The sequence below is a fragment of the Molossus molossus genome, unplaced genomic scaffold (genome assembly GCF_014108415.1).
Source record: "Molossus molossus isolate mMolMol1 unplaced genomic scaffold, mMolMol1.p scaffold_m16_p_2, whole genome shotgun sequence".
NCBI lineage: Eukaryota > Metazoa > Chordata > Mammalia > Chiroptera > Molossidae > Molossus > Molossus molossus.
The window spans coordinates 35,414,817-35,431,422 of NW_023425355.1; the positions used below are offsets into that span (position 1 = coordinate 35,414,817).

At 39.9% G+C, this 16,606-nt stretch overlaps 2 protein-coding genes across 5 annotated transcripts in view; one reads left to right on the forward strand and one right to left on the reverse strand.

Moving 5' to 3' along the window:
• Positions 1–7,429: 7,429 nt before the first annotated feature.
• On the reverse strand, positions 7,430–14,853 carry PSMD10 (proteasome 26S subunit, non-ATPase 10). Of its 2 annotated transcripts, none has more exons than XM_036270537.1 (5): positions 14,686–14,853; positions 12,167–12,265; positions 11,273–11,419; positions 11,092–11,179; positions 7,430–8,369 (listed from the first exon to the last, which is right to left on the reverse strand). In XM_036270537.1, exons 1-5 carry the CDS (start codon positions 14,797–14,799, stop codon positions 8,362–8,364), a joined length of 456 nt encoding a protein of 151 aa, XP_036126430.1. In that variant the 5' UTR covers positions 14,800–14,853; the 3' UTR covers positions 7,430–8,361. The 2 variants fall into 2 exon arrangements, with proteins under 2 accessions (XP_036126430.1, XP_036126429.1); XM_036270536.1 differs by having other exon boundaries at positions 11,013–11,179.
• ATG4A (autophagy related 4A cysteine peptidase) overlaps positions 12,188–16,606 on the forward strand; it is a 67,490-nt gene continuing 63,071 nt past the window's right edge. Inside the window, exons 1-2 of one of the 3 annotated variants that reach the window (XM_036270531.1) lie at positions 12,188–12,399; positions 14,813–15,111. In XM_036270531.1, the coding sequence (XP_036126424.1) occupies positions 15,102–15,111 (10 nt within the window). In that variant the 5' untranslated portion in view covers positions 12,188–12,399; positions 14,813–15,101. The remainder of the gene's footprint in view (positions 12,400–14,812; positions 15,112–16,606) is intronic. The other 2 variants (XM_036270532.1, XM_036270534.1) reach the window with 2 other exon arrangements.

Genomic DNA, 16,606 nt, shown 5'->3' on the forward strand with positions numbered 1-16,606 from the left:
GGAGATAATGCAGTATAAAGTTCTTGGTGGGGGCGACAGGAAGGGGAAAATAGTTTAAAAACTGAGTCAGAGAGAGTTCTGAAGATGGCGGGGTAGGTAAATGTAGTATCACGTCCTCCCACAACCACATCAAAATTACAATAAAACTACAACACAACCATCATTCAGAACTGCCTGAAATCAAGCTGAATGGAAGTCCTACAACTACAAAATTAAAGAAGGTAATGCAGACAGGCTGGTCCCACACCCACGTGTGTCGGATAAAAATCAGGAGGGATATCTCAGCTGGGAAGGTCCTCCCTGAGGAGTGAAGGATCCCCATCCCACACCAGGCACCCAGCTCAGGGTCCTAGTGCCAGGGAGAAAACTCCCCATAACTTCTGGCTGTGAAACCAGTAGGAACTGAGGCAGAGGGAGGCTGCGGCTGCAGAAGCCTCAGCAGTTTCTCTTAAAGGGCCCATACACGGACTTACTCAGACCTGCTCCCTCTGAGCTCCAAGGGGAGGCAGCTTGAGGGGCACCATGGAACAGGGAAGAACTGAGCTGTTTGGCCTCCAGACGAGGGCTGGAGGGGCAGCTTTCTCCTGGACAGATGTGCTGGTGGAGGCCATTCTTCCTTTGGTGAGCCCTTCCCCCACAGGCAGGGAGACAGCCACCATATCTGGGAACCCAGCAACCTGGCTCACACTGTTGGCCCTGCCTTGGTGATTCCCTGAGGAACGATCCCACCCAAATTTGGGGCCTACCCAAGCTGCCCCCAAAGGCTTTACCATAGGATTGGCCTGCCTTGGATCCTGCTTCAGAGTTTCCTAAAATCTCTCAAACAAGCAGCAGCTGGTACCTGAGCCCACAGTGCACCTGGCACCATCGGGCCAGTGGACACCCTGTGTCAACACAAACAAGTGCATAGTACTAGAGCTGTCAATGTGCCAGTTGCAGAAACTGCAAACTGCTGGGAGCCCAGCACCATCCCCCACAGTAGCAGCCCGATCAGAGTCGAGATATAGCCTCAGCAATAGAGGCTAGGGAGCAGACATCCATCCCCAGGCAACAGAAGCACAGACTAGCAGCAGAGAACTATCCCCCCCTCAAAAAAAAAAAAAAAAAAACTACAGCAAAGGTTGAGCAGAAGCTGTGCCCCACTGGGTAGCAGCACTCCCAGCCACCAACGGTGGGCCCAGGGGCTCCATAGGGCCCTGTGTAACCCAGCGGCCCACAAGAGTGGTAAGGAGTCGGGGCTCAAGAGAAACCAGTCTCAGCGAGCCCATACCTCTCGTTAAGTGTCCCCAGGCCTGACAGTAGAAGCATCCAGCCTTGGTTCACAACTTGACTTTTCCTGGACACCTCCAAGCCCAGCACAAGAAGCAGCCATCTGCAGATCACTTTGTAGCTTATGCCTGGTGGCCCTGGGTAGAACACCAGGCAGTGGCTGACCTTGCCCCAGAGCCAGCACACCTGGTGGACAGCTTCAGACCACATCAAAACACCACCATTCAACCACCTCCACAAGTGACACATTCAATGAGTGGACTCAGTGGGTACCAGAGCCCTGCTGAAGTAAGTCTTGCTCTTTTTGGTGGGCCCCTACACATCTGATCCTCCAAGGTAGTGGCTCGTGGACACAGCCAGTCCTTGCAGCTGACCAGCCTGAGTAAACCCCTCCCACTGATGTGCCAACAGCAATCAAGACTCAATTACAAGGGAAGGGTGTACAGTCCACACTAAGGGTGCACTGCGAGGGCCCAGATGGGGTGATTAGGGAGACTGTGCTACTTGATCCTATAGGACACCTACAACAGTAGGCCACCCTACGAAGCCTAGTAGGCATAGCAACTCTGCCCAATACATAAAAACAATCACAGGGAAGCAGCCAAAATAAGGTGACAAAGAAACATGTTCCAAATGAAAGAAAAGAACAAAACTCCAGGAAAAGAACTAAACAAAATGGAGATAAGCAATCTAACAGATGCAGAGTTTAGAACACAGGTTATAAGGTTGCTCAGGGAACTTGGTGAGACATACAAGGGACTTAGTGAGACCTTCATGGAACTTAAGTAGACCTCTGAGGAACTTAGTGAAAACATCAACAACATAAAAAAGGGCCAGTCAGAAATTAAGGATGCACTAACTGAAATAAAGAATAATTTACGGGGAATCAATAGTAGAGTAAGTAAAGCCAAGAAGCCAACCATCGATTTGGAATATACAGAAGCAGAAAACACCCAACTAGAACAGCAAAAAGAAAAAGTATCCAAAAATATGAGGATAGTGTAAGGAGCCTCTGGGACAACTTCAAGTGTGCCAACATTTGCATCATAGCGGTGCCTGAAGAAGAAGAGAGAGAACAGGAAATTGAAAAATTATTTGAAACAATAATGACAGAAAACTTTTCTAGCTTGGTGACGGAATTAGACATACAAGTTCAGGAAGCACAGAGAGTCCCAAACAAGTTGAACCCAAAGAGGTCCACACCAAGACATATCATCATCAAAATGCCAAAGGTTAAATATAAAGAGATAATCTTAAAAGCAGCAAGAGAAAAGCAGTTAGTTACCTACAAAGGATCTGCTATAAGACTGTCAGCTGATTTCTCAAAAGAAAGACCAGAAAGGAGTGGCAAGAGATATTCAAGGTGATGAAAAGCAATGACCTACAAACAAGATTACTCTATCCTGCAAAGCTATCATTTAGAATCGATGGTCATATCAAGAGTTTTCCAGATAAGAAAAAGCTAAAAAAATTCATCACCACCAAACCAGTATTATGTGAAATGTTGAAGGGTCTTCTTGAAGGCAAAGAAGAACAAAAATATGAACAATAAAATGGCAATTAATACATATCTATCAACAAGTAAATCCACAAACAAAATGAGCAAGCAGAACAGGAACAGACTCATAGATACAGAGAACTTTTTGTTGCTTGTCAGATGGGTGGGGGCTAGGACGGTGGGTGAAAAAGATGAAGAAATTAAGAAGTACAAATTGGTTGTTAGACTGATGAACCTTAAAGGGAAAGGGGGAGGGAGGGTGAGATGAGATAAACCAAAGAACTTCTATGCATATATGCATAACCAATGGACATCTATACTGTGGGGAAGGAAGGAGGGGGCAGGAATGGGGAGGAGGGGATCAATGGGGGAAAAAGGGAGAAACATCTGTAATACTTCAACAATAAAGATGAGTTTAAAAATAAATAATTAATAAACACACATATACAAAAAAAAAAAAAAAAGCTGAGTCATGACTATATGTACCTAGCCAGTCCCCAGAGGAGAATCTCTTGAGTGAACAGAGGTAAAATAATCTGCCTGAGATTATACAAATAAAGACTAGACCCCAAGTTGATTCCCAGTGTAATGCTCTTTTAACTGCAGCAAACAACTAATTTCAATGAAACAAACCTGTTTTAGTAATAAATGATTGTTTCGCAATGTCTGTGTCCTGGAAAACAGGTCTCATAAAAGGTTAAATCCAATCAATAAAGACTCAATAATCTCACCTGTTTTTGAAGTTTTGGTTTAAAAACAAAGAATTTAGAGAAGATAATGAATGCAATCTGATCAGTATTCAATGCCATCAATATCTGTAGTTTATACAAATCAGTGATTTACAAGTCACTTCATTTAAAATGTCAATAGCCTACAAATTGTCTGAGGCTTAGTTCCATCTGTATTGCTTATTAAAGAAGTAGGATAATTTATTTTACCACAGACAGTGAACCCTATACAGTGGAACCTTGGTTCTTAAACTTACTTTGTTCTCAAAGGCTGTTTGAGAAGCAATTTGGAGAGGCTTCTGGTAAAGATGGAGTGTAGGTAAACACAGTACTCGCCTCCTCCCACAACCACATCAATATTACAACTAAACTACAGAACAACTATCATTCAGAACCACCTGAAATCAATCTGAATGGAGGTCCTACAACTATAAAATTAAAGAAGAGGCCACATCAAGACTGGTGGGAGGGGTGGAGGTGTGAACGGGCTGGTCCCACACCTATGTGTGGCAGATAAAAATTAGGAAAGATGTCTTGTGAAGGCCCCCTCTGAGGAGCAAGGAAACCCCATGCCACACCAGGCCTCCCAGCTCAGGGTTCCTGTGCCAGGAAGAGAAGTCCCCATAACTTCTGGGGCTGTAAAAACCAGCAGGAATTGAGGCTCAGGGAGGCTGAGGCTTCTAGAATCCCAGGCAGTCCCTCTTTATGGGTCTGTGCATTGACTTACTTGAACTAGCTACTTCTGGGCTCCAGCATTGGGGAGGCGGCTTGAAAGGCACCAAAAATATATGAGGAAGACCAGTGGGGCCACAGCTGGAGAGGCAGCTTTCTTCTGGACAGACATGCTGGTGGAGGCCCTTGTTACTTTGGTGAGCCCTTCCCCCATGGGGCCTGGCTGATGGTCTTCATATCTTGGACTCCAGCAACCTGGCTCATACTGTTTGTCCCACCGTGGTGATTTCCTGAAGCCCTGCCCCACCCAAATATCAGACCCACCCAAGCTATTTCCAGTGGCTTTACCATAGGATTGGCCTGTCTTGGATCCTGCTTCAGAGTTTTCTAAATTCTCTCAAACAAGCAGCATCTGGCCTCAGTGAGCCATACTCTGCCATAAGAGGCCCCAGGCCTGGCACTAGAAGCAGCCAGCCTTGATTCACAGCTTGGCTGTTCCTGAGCACCTCCAAGCCCAGCACAAGAAGCAGCCATTGGCACATTGCTTTGTAGCTTATGTCTGGTGGCCCCAGGTAAAACACAGGCAGTGGCTGACCTTGCCTCAGAGCCAGCACACCCAGTTACAGCTTCAGGCCATGGTGAAGCACTCCTTGAGTATCTCCAGAAGCGACATACTCAAGGAGTGGACTCAGTGGGTACCAGAACCCTGCTGAAGTAAGTCTTGCTCTGTGTGGTGGGCCCCTGCCCAGTTGATCTACCAAGGTAATCAGAGGTTAGTGGTCAGTGGGCATAGCCAGTCCTTGCAGCTAATCAACCTGAGTAAATCCCTCCCATTGATGTGCCAACAGAAATCAAGACTCAATTATAACAAAAGGGTGTACAGCCCACACAAGGGGTGTATCTCAAGGGCCCACCTTGGGTAATAAAAGTGATCAGGGAGGCTGGGCAACTAGACCCCATAGGACATCTACTATAATAGGCCACCCTAGGAAACCTAGGAGACATAGCAACTATACCTAATACATAGAAACAAACACAGGGAGGCAGCCAAAATGAGGAGACAAAGAAACATGTCCCAAATGAAAGAACAGAACAAAACTCCAGGAAAAAAATTAAGCAAAATGGAAATAAGCAATCTAACAGATGCTGAGTTCAAAATACTGGTTATAAGGATGCTCAAGGAACTTAGTGAGGGCCTCAAGAGCATAATAAAGGGCCAGTCAAAAATGAAGGATGCATTAACTGAAATTAAAAAAATAATTTAGAGAGAATCAATAGCAGAGTTATGTGAAGACAAGAAGCAAACCATTGATTTGGAATGTAAGGAAGCAAAACAAAACAAAACAAAACAAAACCAGAAACAAACACCCAATCAGAACAGCTAAAAGAAAAAGAAATCCAAAAAATGAGGATAGTGTAAGGGGCCTCTGGGACAACTTCAAGCGTATGAACATTCACATCATGGGGGTGCCAGAAGGAGAAAAGAGAGAGCAAGAAATTGAAAACTATTTGAAAAAATAATGGCAGAAAACTTCCCTAACTTGGTGAAGGAAACAGACATAGAAGTCCAGGAAGCACAGAAATTCCCAAACAAGAGGAACCCCAAGAGGCCAACACCAAGCCAATACATAATCAAAATGCAAAAGGTTAAAGACAAAGAGAATATTCAAAGCAGAAGGAGAAAAGTAGTTATTTACCTACAAGGGAGCTCCCATAAGACTGTCAGCTGATTTATTAAAATAAACTTTGCAGGCCAGAAGGGAGTGGCAAGAAATATTCAGAGTGATGAAAAGCAAGAACCTGCAACCAAGATTACTCTATCTTGCAAAGCTATTATTTAGAATTGATGGACATATAGTTTCCCAGACAAGAAAAATCTAAAGTTCATCAACACCAAACCAGTATTATATGCTATGTTGAAAGATCTTATTGAAGATCAAATATATGAACAATAAAATGGCAATAAATACACATCTATCAACAATTGAATCTACAAACAAAATGAGCAAGCAGAATGGAAACAGACTCATAGATGCAGAGAACTTCTTTTTGGTTGCCAGATGGGAAGGGGTTGGGGTGATAGCCAAAAAAGGTAAAGGGATTAAGAAGTACAAATTGGTTTTTACAGTAATGAACCTCAAAGGGAAAGGTGTGGAGAGGGTGGGAAGAGATAAATTAGGCAAAGGAAAAGTCCTTTTCAGGTTAAGCAACAAAGAAAAGTTTCAGGAAAAAAAAAGTCTCCTGGACTTCTAATCCTCTTCCCAAAAACACAAAAAGGAAATCTCTAAGTATGTGACACTGTCTCTCACTAGTGCTTACCATGGTGCCTGTTAAATAGAAGACAACCTATAAATACTTGTTGGCTTATTAAGGACACTGTGAATCTTGCTTAGAAACTCAGGGTGAAATATTCACAGCACAATTTCCTGGGATGTTAATGTGAGGTTTAGTGGTAAACTGACTCATACTCATGCATTGCCTGAGAGATGTGTGACTGATCATATAGGTCTCAGCATGAAAGGGTTGTGAGGTCAAGAACCAAAGTTTTATTGGACAACTGAGATATTTTTAAATTTATTTTGTGAACAACTTGGTTGAGAACTGAATTGTTTAAAATGGGAGATGTTTGAGAATCGAAGATTGACTGTATTTGTGAAGAGTAAATTCCTTCAGTCCTAACAGGCTGTGTTTTTACAACTTTAATCATGCTAAAAAATACTGGAAATAAATTATTTCCCCTATCATCAATTCTATCCCTGGTATTCAGTAAACAAAGTTCAGCTTCATTAAGAGGATGCTTTCTTGATTAATGTCTGTAAAGGTCAGCACTCAAAATATTTATATAAAAGGGGTTTGCAAGTCAACAACACAGTCTGTGTTTACAAAAGTCATTTTAGTTACCAGTCATTTTGTCTCTGACCCTAAATGAATGTAAGTTTGTGGGCTCAGTTACCTTAAGCAATATTTGCAGCATAAGATCAAATAAAAAAATAATCTGAAGTCACTTGGAAATCATTAGATTATATGACTAGTTTAAGAGTATTGCCCCAAATTGAGATGTTTATATTTATTAATTTCCTTTGGCTCCTCATTTAATTAACAATTCAGAAAATTACTGTTTTTAAAGATTTTAGCTTCAGTTCAAGCTTCACTAATTTTATTGACTTTAGAGCTACCAGAAATTGAGAAACGTCTTTATGAAGTACTTTAAGGTTTCAGTGGGCATTTAATTGATTTGAAAGAAAAATTGGGAAAGTCTCTCAACATTTTATTTTTTTAGTTTCTGAAATACAAATCAAAGTACAGTTTTGTAACAAAGCATGTTAACAAGTTTTACTTTCTTTTCAATACAGGATGACTTAACATAGGTACTTTAAAACTTCCTTTTTAAAAACAACACATCACATTTTATGGAGGGACATAGCTCATTAAAAAGATACAAGGGTATACAGCCTATCATTTTTCATTATATTAGTGCTTCTGAATACCAAACTTGAAATAACAGGCCCTCCAACTGAAAATTTGGTCCTCTCAAATATGTAAGTATTCCTCCTATAATGAAAATAAATTAAACGTACTGTTGAAAACACAAACTTTTGGTATAGGCCTCTGAGTGAACTTGAAAAACGAGTTAGGATGTGTTTCAACTGGACAGAAGGAACATTCTAGAATCTACCTAAAACCATTTGGCAGAACAACTGACCTGAGGCTACTGGGGTTGTTCTGCCTCAGAGGGGGACTGAGGGTGCATGGTAGAGTGCTAAAGTTTCACAATTGCCACAGAATCACTTACTCAAAATTAACCAAAATTCCATCTAGATTATACAACAATAGTAAAACAATTTCAACAGTTATTTGGTACCTGGAAAGCAAACTGTAAACTCAGAACAAATATCTCAGTAGGAACAATATTCCAAATGGTTATAAGACTTTGAAGGTGAAAAAAACTTCATCATTCATAGATGATGTCTTGTGCACAAAATACATTTGTTTCCAGGACACTGACAACAACCATAAAACATACAAAGTAAGAATAAATCCAAGCTGCTTAACCTTCCACCATTCCCTTGAGTGTTAAACCCAGACCACCTTTGGCCACTTGCAGAGGTGTCTTTTCTTCTTTATTCTCAATGTAAATACTTGCTCCCTGGGACACCAGCAGTTTTGCTTCTTCCACTCTCTCCTCATCACAGGCTAAGTGTCTGAAATTGAGGACCACAAAGACCGATAAATCACTACTACTTCTACACAATGGCTAGGATTTCCAGATAGGTACACTAAAGTACATATTATTAGGTAGTGTAATATTGGAAAGTTAATCAGGAAAAAAAAATCAGTTTGCGTGGGGAAGAGTGTTTTTAAGTTAAAATTCAGTAAAATAGTCTTATAATACCAGATCATAAATCATAATTGTGATCCTACTGTAATAAAAGAAGAAATATAAATGTCAGCCTAAGAAACAACTTCCTTATTTTAGTGAGATTAAAAGTAATTTACACCAAGCACATGCAATCATTCAGGGTTTGAATTTAGAAAAGCCCCTATTCATAATCAGCTAATAGGAATTTGTATGGTTCATATTTTAGAAAAGCAGTTTAAAAGTTTATCTCATTTGATCTTTTAAATACATTTTTTCTTTATTGTTTAGAGAGAGAGGAAGGGAGGGGGAGAGATGGAAACATTGATGAGAGAGAACATGGACTGGTTGCCTCCTGCATGCCCCCCCCATTGGGGATTTGTCCCACAACCCGGGCATGTGCCCTGTCCGGGAATCAAACCAGCGAGTTCTTGGTGCATGGGTTGATGCTCAACGACTGAGCCACACTGGCCAGACTCATTTGATCCTTATATCCACCTTGTAAGTTTGCAAGGTGTTACTATCACCATTTTACCGCTGAAATGGTGACAGTAGTTAAAGTCCTTGCCTATGATTTGCAGACTGAGCGGTAACTGAGAGAACCTTGTTGGGCACTTCCAGTTTGCCAGGCAAGGTATTAGGCACTTACATGTTATTTTATTTAAATCTCACAAGAGTCTACTGAGGAAGGAATTATTATCCTCATACTACAGATGAGGAAGTTAAGACTCAGGAAGGTTAAGTAACTACTCCAAGTTACTTAAGATAAGTATTTAATATTGTCGATAAGTTGATGAGTTTGTAAATCCTAAGCTCTTCCCAGCCCCTATACAGCCTGACTTCTAGATTTCTCCAGGCCAACTTGCCTTTCTTGTTATGGAAAAAAGAGCTATATGCAAGTCTTTCTGAACAGAGTCACTCAGAACTACAGAAAATATTTTAAAAACTAATTATTAAGAAAAGATTATTTTTTAAAAGTTGGTTTAAAGTCAAATTAGAATATGTTGAATCTCACTTTGGACTAAAAAGAAGACTCAGAATTTCTGGTTCAAAAAAGTTACCATTCGCCTTGGCTGGTTTGGCTCAGTAGTTAGAGCGTTGGCCCACGGACTGAAGGGTCATGGGTTTGATTCCCATTCAAGGGCACATATGTGGGTTGCAGGTTCAATCTCTGGCCCTGGTCGGGGTCATGCGGGGGGCAACCAAGCAATGTGTCTCTCTCACATCCATGTTTCTCTCTCTCTCTCTTCCTCCCTTCCTTCCACTTTATCTAAAAATCAATGGAAAAATACCGGATTAACAACAACAACAACAAAGTCACCATTCAATAAAGAAGAAGAAAAATGGCCAAGTACTGCAGAAAAAATATCAAGGTAGATGATGGCTTTAGGCCATACACATAAATCAGTTCCAAATGGATTTGAGTTAAATGAAAAACAGTAACAATAAATCTCAACTAAAACCCTGCTACAATAAAATACAAGTGAATATTTAACTAATTTCAGGGTGAGGAAATACTTTCTGGTCATGAGGAAAGATTACTAGGTTTGACTACATAGATTTGACTTCTGTTATTTAAAAAAAAATCACGAACAATTGGAAAACTGGAAAAATATTTTCAGCTAACATGGCAGAAGGTTAATATTTTTGCTATGTCAAGTCAAGGGTACTTAAAAAATGAGTAAAAATAAATTAATTCCCCAAAAGGAAAGAAAACGGGACACATAAAGTTACAACTGATAAAAGAAATATAATTGGTCATAGGCATTAAAAATGTTTCTATTTACTGATAATAAAAATGTAAATTACAACTATGACCTCTTTTATATAATAAAAGGATATTTTCAGTGTTGATGGGGGGGTAATAGTCACCCTCAAACTGCTGCTGAGAGGGTACAATGATATTCCTCTGGAAGCAATTTTCCAGTATATAGCAACAGTCTTAAAATGTGTTTGTTGACCCAGCAATTCTACTTCTAGAAGTCTATACTAAGGCAATAATCAGCAATATAGCCACAAATTTTTATATAAAGTTGGTCAATGGAGCATTATTTATAATAGTGGAAAACTCAAAACACTTTAAATATACAGTAATATAGGAATAATTATGAAACATCCACAAAGTGGAATTGTATATAGCCATTTAAACATGTTTAAAAAATACTTAATAACATTAGCTAAAAAGAACGAGATATAAAAGTTCATACACAGTATGACCTCAATTTTACAAAAAAAATAATAAAATATGCAGTTGCAAATAAAAGATTGGGAGAAAATACATAAAAATGTTATCAGTGGTTGATACTGGGTGGCAAGATGAGAGGCATATTTAATTTTTATCTTTATACTTTTGTGTACTTTCAAAATGTTTTTGCCATAAACATGTATTATATTTACAAGAAGAATAAAAAAAGGAAACGATGTATAAGAATTAGTGCAAGAGGGTTAATGTCAGGTAGAATACAAATGACTGCTACTTGTCACTTACAAAGGAGTGTTACCCTCAGTGTCTTGGATATTTGTGGATGCTTTGTAGTACAGAAGGATATGAATCATCTTCAAGTTACCCTTGGCTGCTGCCCGGTGCATTGCTGTGGCCTCATAATGGTCCTTAGCATCTGGATTAGCCCCGCCTTCCAGTAACATGACAGCGATCTGGAAAGGCAGAGAAGAAAACAATTCAGAGATCTATTTGTGTTTGTGTACAGGTTTAGAACACAAAAGAAGTGGCAGAGGAATAAAACCTACCTCGTGCCTGTTTTTGGAAGCTGCATAATGTAGGGGAGTACAGCCATTTTGATTGACAGCATTCACTTGAGCACCTCTTCCCAGAAGAGCTTTTACAATATCATCCCGGCCAGCAGAAGCAGCAATGTGAAGAGGAGACCAACCAGCCTGTAAAAGACGTGGGCAGTGCAAAAACCACGGAGGAAAGGCACAGGAATCAATGATAACATTTAGGCAGGGTTTACAAAGAGTTGTGTGTGAATGGTTGAAAAGAAACATTATTCCGTAATTGCGATCATAGAATATCAAGTTCTGAGAGTTGCATTTTTTACAATTTCCACTTATCATCTTGTAAGAATTTTTCTATGTCATTCTTCAGAATCATAACTTTATCGGTTGCATATTATTTTATCACATGGACATACCTACTGATTCCAACTCTTCCTCTATTAAACTGTTTTCATTTCTTTGCTAATGTAAGTATTACTTCAGTGAACATCCTTGAAAAGGAATCTGCCTACAAAAAAGTTTTCATGCTTATTCTTCATAAGTCTTATCTTAGTATAACCAAAATCATTACAATAAATCTCTATATAACAAACAAGATATTCAGGTCCTCATATTCAGGCACTCTTTACCAAAAACAAACTTCTAACATAATAGACAAGTTCTGTAGTCTGATACAGGTAATAAGCCTTGATCTGCATATTTACCTTATACTACAGGCTTAGTGGCAAAACCAATATTTTAAAATAATGCAACCACTAGTCCTGTGCTTGGTCACCAGGGCCAAACTGTAATTTCTTAGTAATAAAGGTTACAATTTTGTTTGTACGCTTAATACTCAGGCTTCAGTAAACACCAGTCTGGAGACTACAGATAACTGGGAATTTATCAATTCTGCCTAGTACTCACGTCATCTTTATCATTCACTGGCACTCCAAGTTGCAACAAGAATTCAACAATTGCTGTATGTCCAGCTGAGCACGCCCAATGCAATGCAGTTCTGCTGTCCTACATGAGAAAGAGAGAATAAGATCAAAATTCTTAAAGAAAAATAGAAGAACTAAGCAGGAAAGCAGAAAAAAGTAAGATTGGGGCCAGCAAATCTATAGTTTGGAAACAAGTGGAGAGTTCTGGATCCTCAGGTAGGTAACCTTAAACCATATTACTAATATAAGAGAACAAGGTTTTAGTAACATGGGGAGAATACATTGATGGATATAAGTAATTCTGAGCAGAATACAGCCATGAAAGCAGTAGAGTAAGAAACTAATTTGAATGCTTTGGTTTTCGCTGTTTACTATTTCATTATTTATGTCAGGCACTGCTAGTTTTAAATGTCTCATTAATCCCCACGATCCTATACAGTGGTTATTATCCCCATTTTACAGATGAGAAAACTAAGACTCCTGAGGGTAAGCAACTTGTCCAAGGTCACAGAGCTAGTAAATGGTGAAGTTGGGACACAAATTGCTGTCTGTCTGACTCTGAAATTTCTAGATTCTCTAGAAAGAACAAATGTATCTTATGTGGAAAAAATGTTAATAAAACTAGTTGAGATTATCTGTATATCTGTTTATAAAAACACACCACACACAGAATTGGAGAGCAACATTATTTAAAAAATAATAATAAGCTAGGAGTTATATTTCTCAATCGAAATCCCTTTTTGCATTGACTGCTATATTTCTTAGCCCCATGTAAAAGAAAATATCATTTTAAACTTTATAACACGCAATTTCAAACACATATAGAGGGAATATAATAGAAACCCATATGCCTATCACCTAGATTTAATATTTTGCCATATTTGCTTAATCAAAATTTTTCCTTGCTGAGGCTTTTAAAAACAAATCCTAAATATCATGACTTTTCATCCCTAAATATTTCAGTATCTAAAAAACAAGAATACTTTCCTACATAGCTCTGAGAGCATTATTAGACGTATTAAAATAAACATAATTTGTCCTGGCAGTTTGGCTCAGCGGATAGAGTGTTGGCTTGCGGACCAAAGACTCAGATTCAATTCCAGTCAAGGGCACAAACTTGGTTGGGGTTTGTCCCAGCCCTGGTAGGGTCATGTGGGAATATCGATGTTTCTCTCTTTCCCTATCTCTCCCTCCCTCCCTCACTCCCTACCTCCCTCCTACTCTATCTGATGATAAAAGTAAAAATATCCTTGGGTGAGGATTAAAAAAAATTACATTAACTTTAAAAAAAAATAAAAAATTAACACTGACTCCTTTATAACATCTAATACACATTCTGTATTCAGATTTCCCCAGTTGTCCCAAATGCCTTTTTGCATTTGGCTTGTTTCAAGCAGGATCCATAGAAGGTCTACAAGTTGCATTTGCTTATGTTTCTTAAGTCTCTTGATCTTGAATAGCTTCCCCCTTTTTATGCCATTGACTTGATGAAGAATGTTTGGAAGTATTATTTGATCTTAATTTAATACTATTAGATTAAGTTAAAGTATTAAATATTGCCAGACGATAATGAAGATAAATTAGGCAAAGGAAAAGTCCTTTTCAGGTTAAGCAACAAAGAAAAGTTCCAGGAAAAAAAAAGTCTCCTGGACTTCTAATCCTCTTCCCAAAAACACAAAAAGGAAATCTCTAAGTATGTGACACTGTCTCTCACTAGTGCTTACCATGGTGCCTGTTAAATAGAAGACAACCTATAAATACTTGTTGGCTTATTAAGGACACTGTGAATCTTGCTTAGAAACTCAGGGTGAAAGCATGAGGGTCCTTTGAGCAGGAGGGCAGAAATAAAGACTTCCCAAAGTCCATTCACTTTTGTTCTGTCTTTGCCTAGAATGCCCATTCATCCTCCAAGGAAATCTCACTCATCCTGCAAGGTCTAACCTCCTTTCTAAAGCCTTTTCAATGATAACATTCGGCTTTTCTAAGGGATATTAAAGCAGGTCCTCCCATCACATGTTCTGGAAGCCCTACATAAACTTCTCTCCCGAGTTTTTAAACACAATTTGTAATCGGACATATGATTTGGGATTACTTTTATGCATGTCCGCTTCTATCACTCGACTGACTCCCAACTCCTAGCAAACTGGAACAGAAGAGGCGTTTAGTTACATGTGTTTCGTTGAATAAAATCACTTGTAAAAATAAAAATAAAAAAAGCATTCCTCCTCCGGGATATTTGAAAGACTGGGCATTTCTGAGAAACGCAGTAAACGTTCTAGAAATATCCAAAATTCAGCGAGCTAAGTAATGGCCAAAAAAAAAAAAAAAAGTCTGAGATTTGCGGGGCTAGCTCTGAGTCCCGAGGTGACCTGGGGTGAGGATGGGGCGACAGGGGCGGGAATCTGGCCCTCAGGGAACCTGCCTCCGCTTGGGCCGCGCCAGGCAGCCACGTTGGCCTACGTCACCGCTGGCGTCTGTGAAAAGGTCCCAGTGATGTTTTACCTGGTCAGTCCTAGTAGCCAGGGATTTATCAGTCAGGATCTCCTCCTTCAACTCCTCCAGCTTTCCGCTGTAGGCCAGATTGCAGACCATTAGGTTAGACACAAACCCCTCCATTTCGCTTTCCCAGGATCTTCCTGCCGTGCGGCAGGACCAACGCCCTCACGCAGCGGCTCCTACTGCCAATCAAAAGAACCGATGGAGCTCCACCAATCACTGATCTTCCTCGTTCCGTTGCTCCTTTCCTCATCGCAGGGCGCCTCTGGGAGTTGCAGTTTGAGCTCAGTTCCCGGCTGGGAGGCTTCTTTGCGGCTCTCCTCAACTCTGCCCTGAGCAGCGCGGAACTACAAGTCCCAGGGGCCCTCGCGGCCACCGTAGTCAAGTGGCCAGTGGAATTGGCCCAGGATGACAGCTGGAGAATGGAGTCAGGTACTGGGACCCGCTTCGTGTGGAACCGGGGTGGGTGGTCACTGCGGGGCACTGAGTCGGCCACGCGAAATGGGTGTGGAATTATGGCAAGAGAGTTATGGGAGCCTAGAGATCCTGTCCCATGGGGGGCCTGACCTGCAGTGGCAGGCGGAAGGGACAACAGTAGGAGCTGAGTAGTATCCCCTGAGCTCTTACTGGTGGCTGTGGCCACCCTCCCCCTCCTTGTTGCCGGAACAGGAGTGGAAAGAAGTAGGGATTATTGTGACATCTTGTCTGAGAGGCATCAGGACAGAATTCTATCACAGCAGTGATAGCATATGGCACCATAGTAAGATGATGTGCCAGGGTGATGCCAAAGGCAGGTTGTGATGCCATAGGAGCCCTCGGTGTTCATGGCCTGGTGACATCACAACTTGATGAGGGTCATCTTGAAAATGAGGTATGGTGTTGGCCCTTTAATGTTGTGGTTATAACAATGACATCGAGGCTTTGCTAGAACTATTAAGCTAATAGTGTTTTTGTTTATGGAAATCCCATATAGTGCCATAACAGATGAGATGCAAGGCTTATTCTTTATAGGGCATATCCAGAAGAGCAGTGTGCCAAAATTAGTTAATGATAAAAATACATTCAAGAAAGAGACTGATTATGTTATATTTATCTTGTTATGGTGTAGAACAGGGCTTGACAAACTTTCTGTAAACAGCTAGAGAGTAAATATTTTAGGCTTTGCGAGCCAAAAAGCAAAATCCTGGATAATTTTTAGGTACTTATATAACAAGAGGGAAAACAAATTTTAACAAATGTTTATTCATTAATTTCAAAATATAATAATAGTAGAGTACTTTTTATAATACATGACTGCTAGTGTGAATAATGGAATTTGGGGGGGGGCTAACAATTTGTTTAATTGGGGCCCACAGTGTTCCCTATTATCAAAAATGTTCCTAATGTTCATCTGTTACTGCTGATTTGTAATGCTATTTTATCTATTTTATTTTGTAAATGTCTTTTCACATAGATAGGGACTGCCAAATGCTGATATCAATTTAGAAACATATTCTTGATAATTTTAAATACATTTTTATTTTAGAATAACTTTAGATTTGTAGAAAAATTACAAAGATAGTGCAGAGTTCCTGTGTATCCCTCACCCATTTTTCTCTCCTGTTATTTTCCTATTTATAACAGCTTTATTGTGATTTTTTTTTACATATCATAAAATTCATCCATTTCAAGTGTATAATTAAATCGTTTTAGTAACTTTACCAAAAGGTTTAGCTTTCACTATAATCAGTTTTATATAATCAATTCCACTCCCCTAATAAGATCCCTCATCCTCATTTATAATTAATCCTCATTCCCACTCTCAGCCCCAGGTAACCAGTAATCTACTTTCTGGCTCTGTATAATTGCCTATTTTGGACATTTCATTTAAATGAAATCATACAATATGTGGCCTTTTTTGCCTGGCTTCCTTCACTTATCATATTAT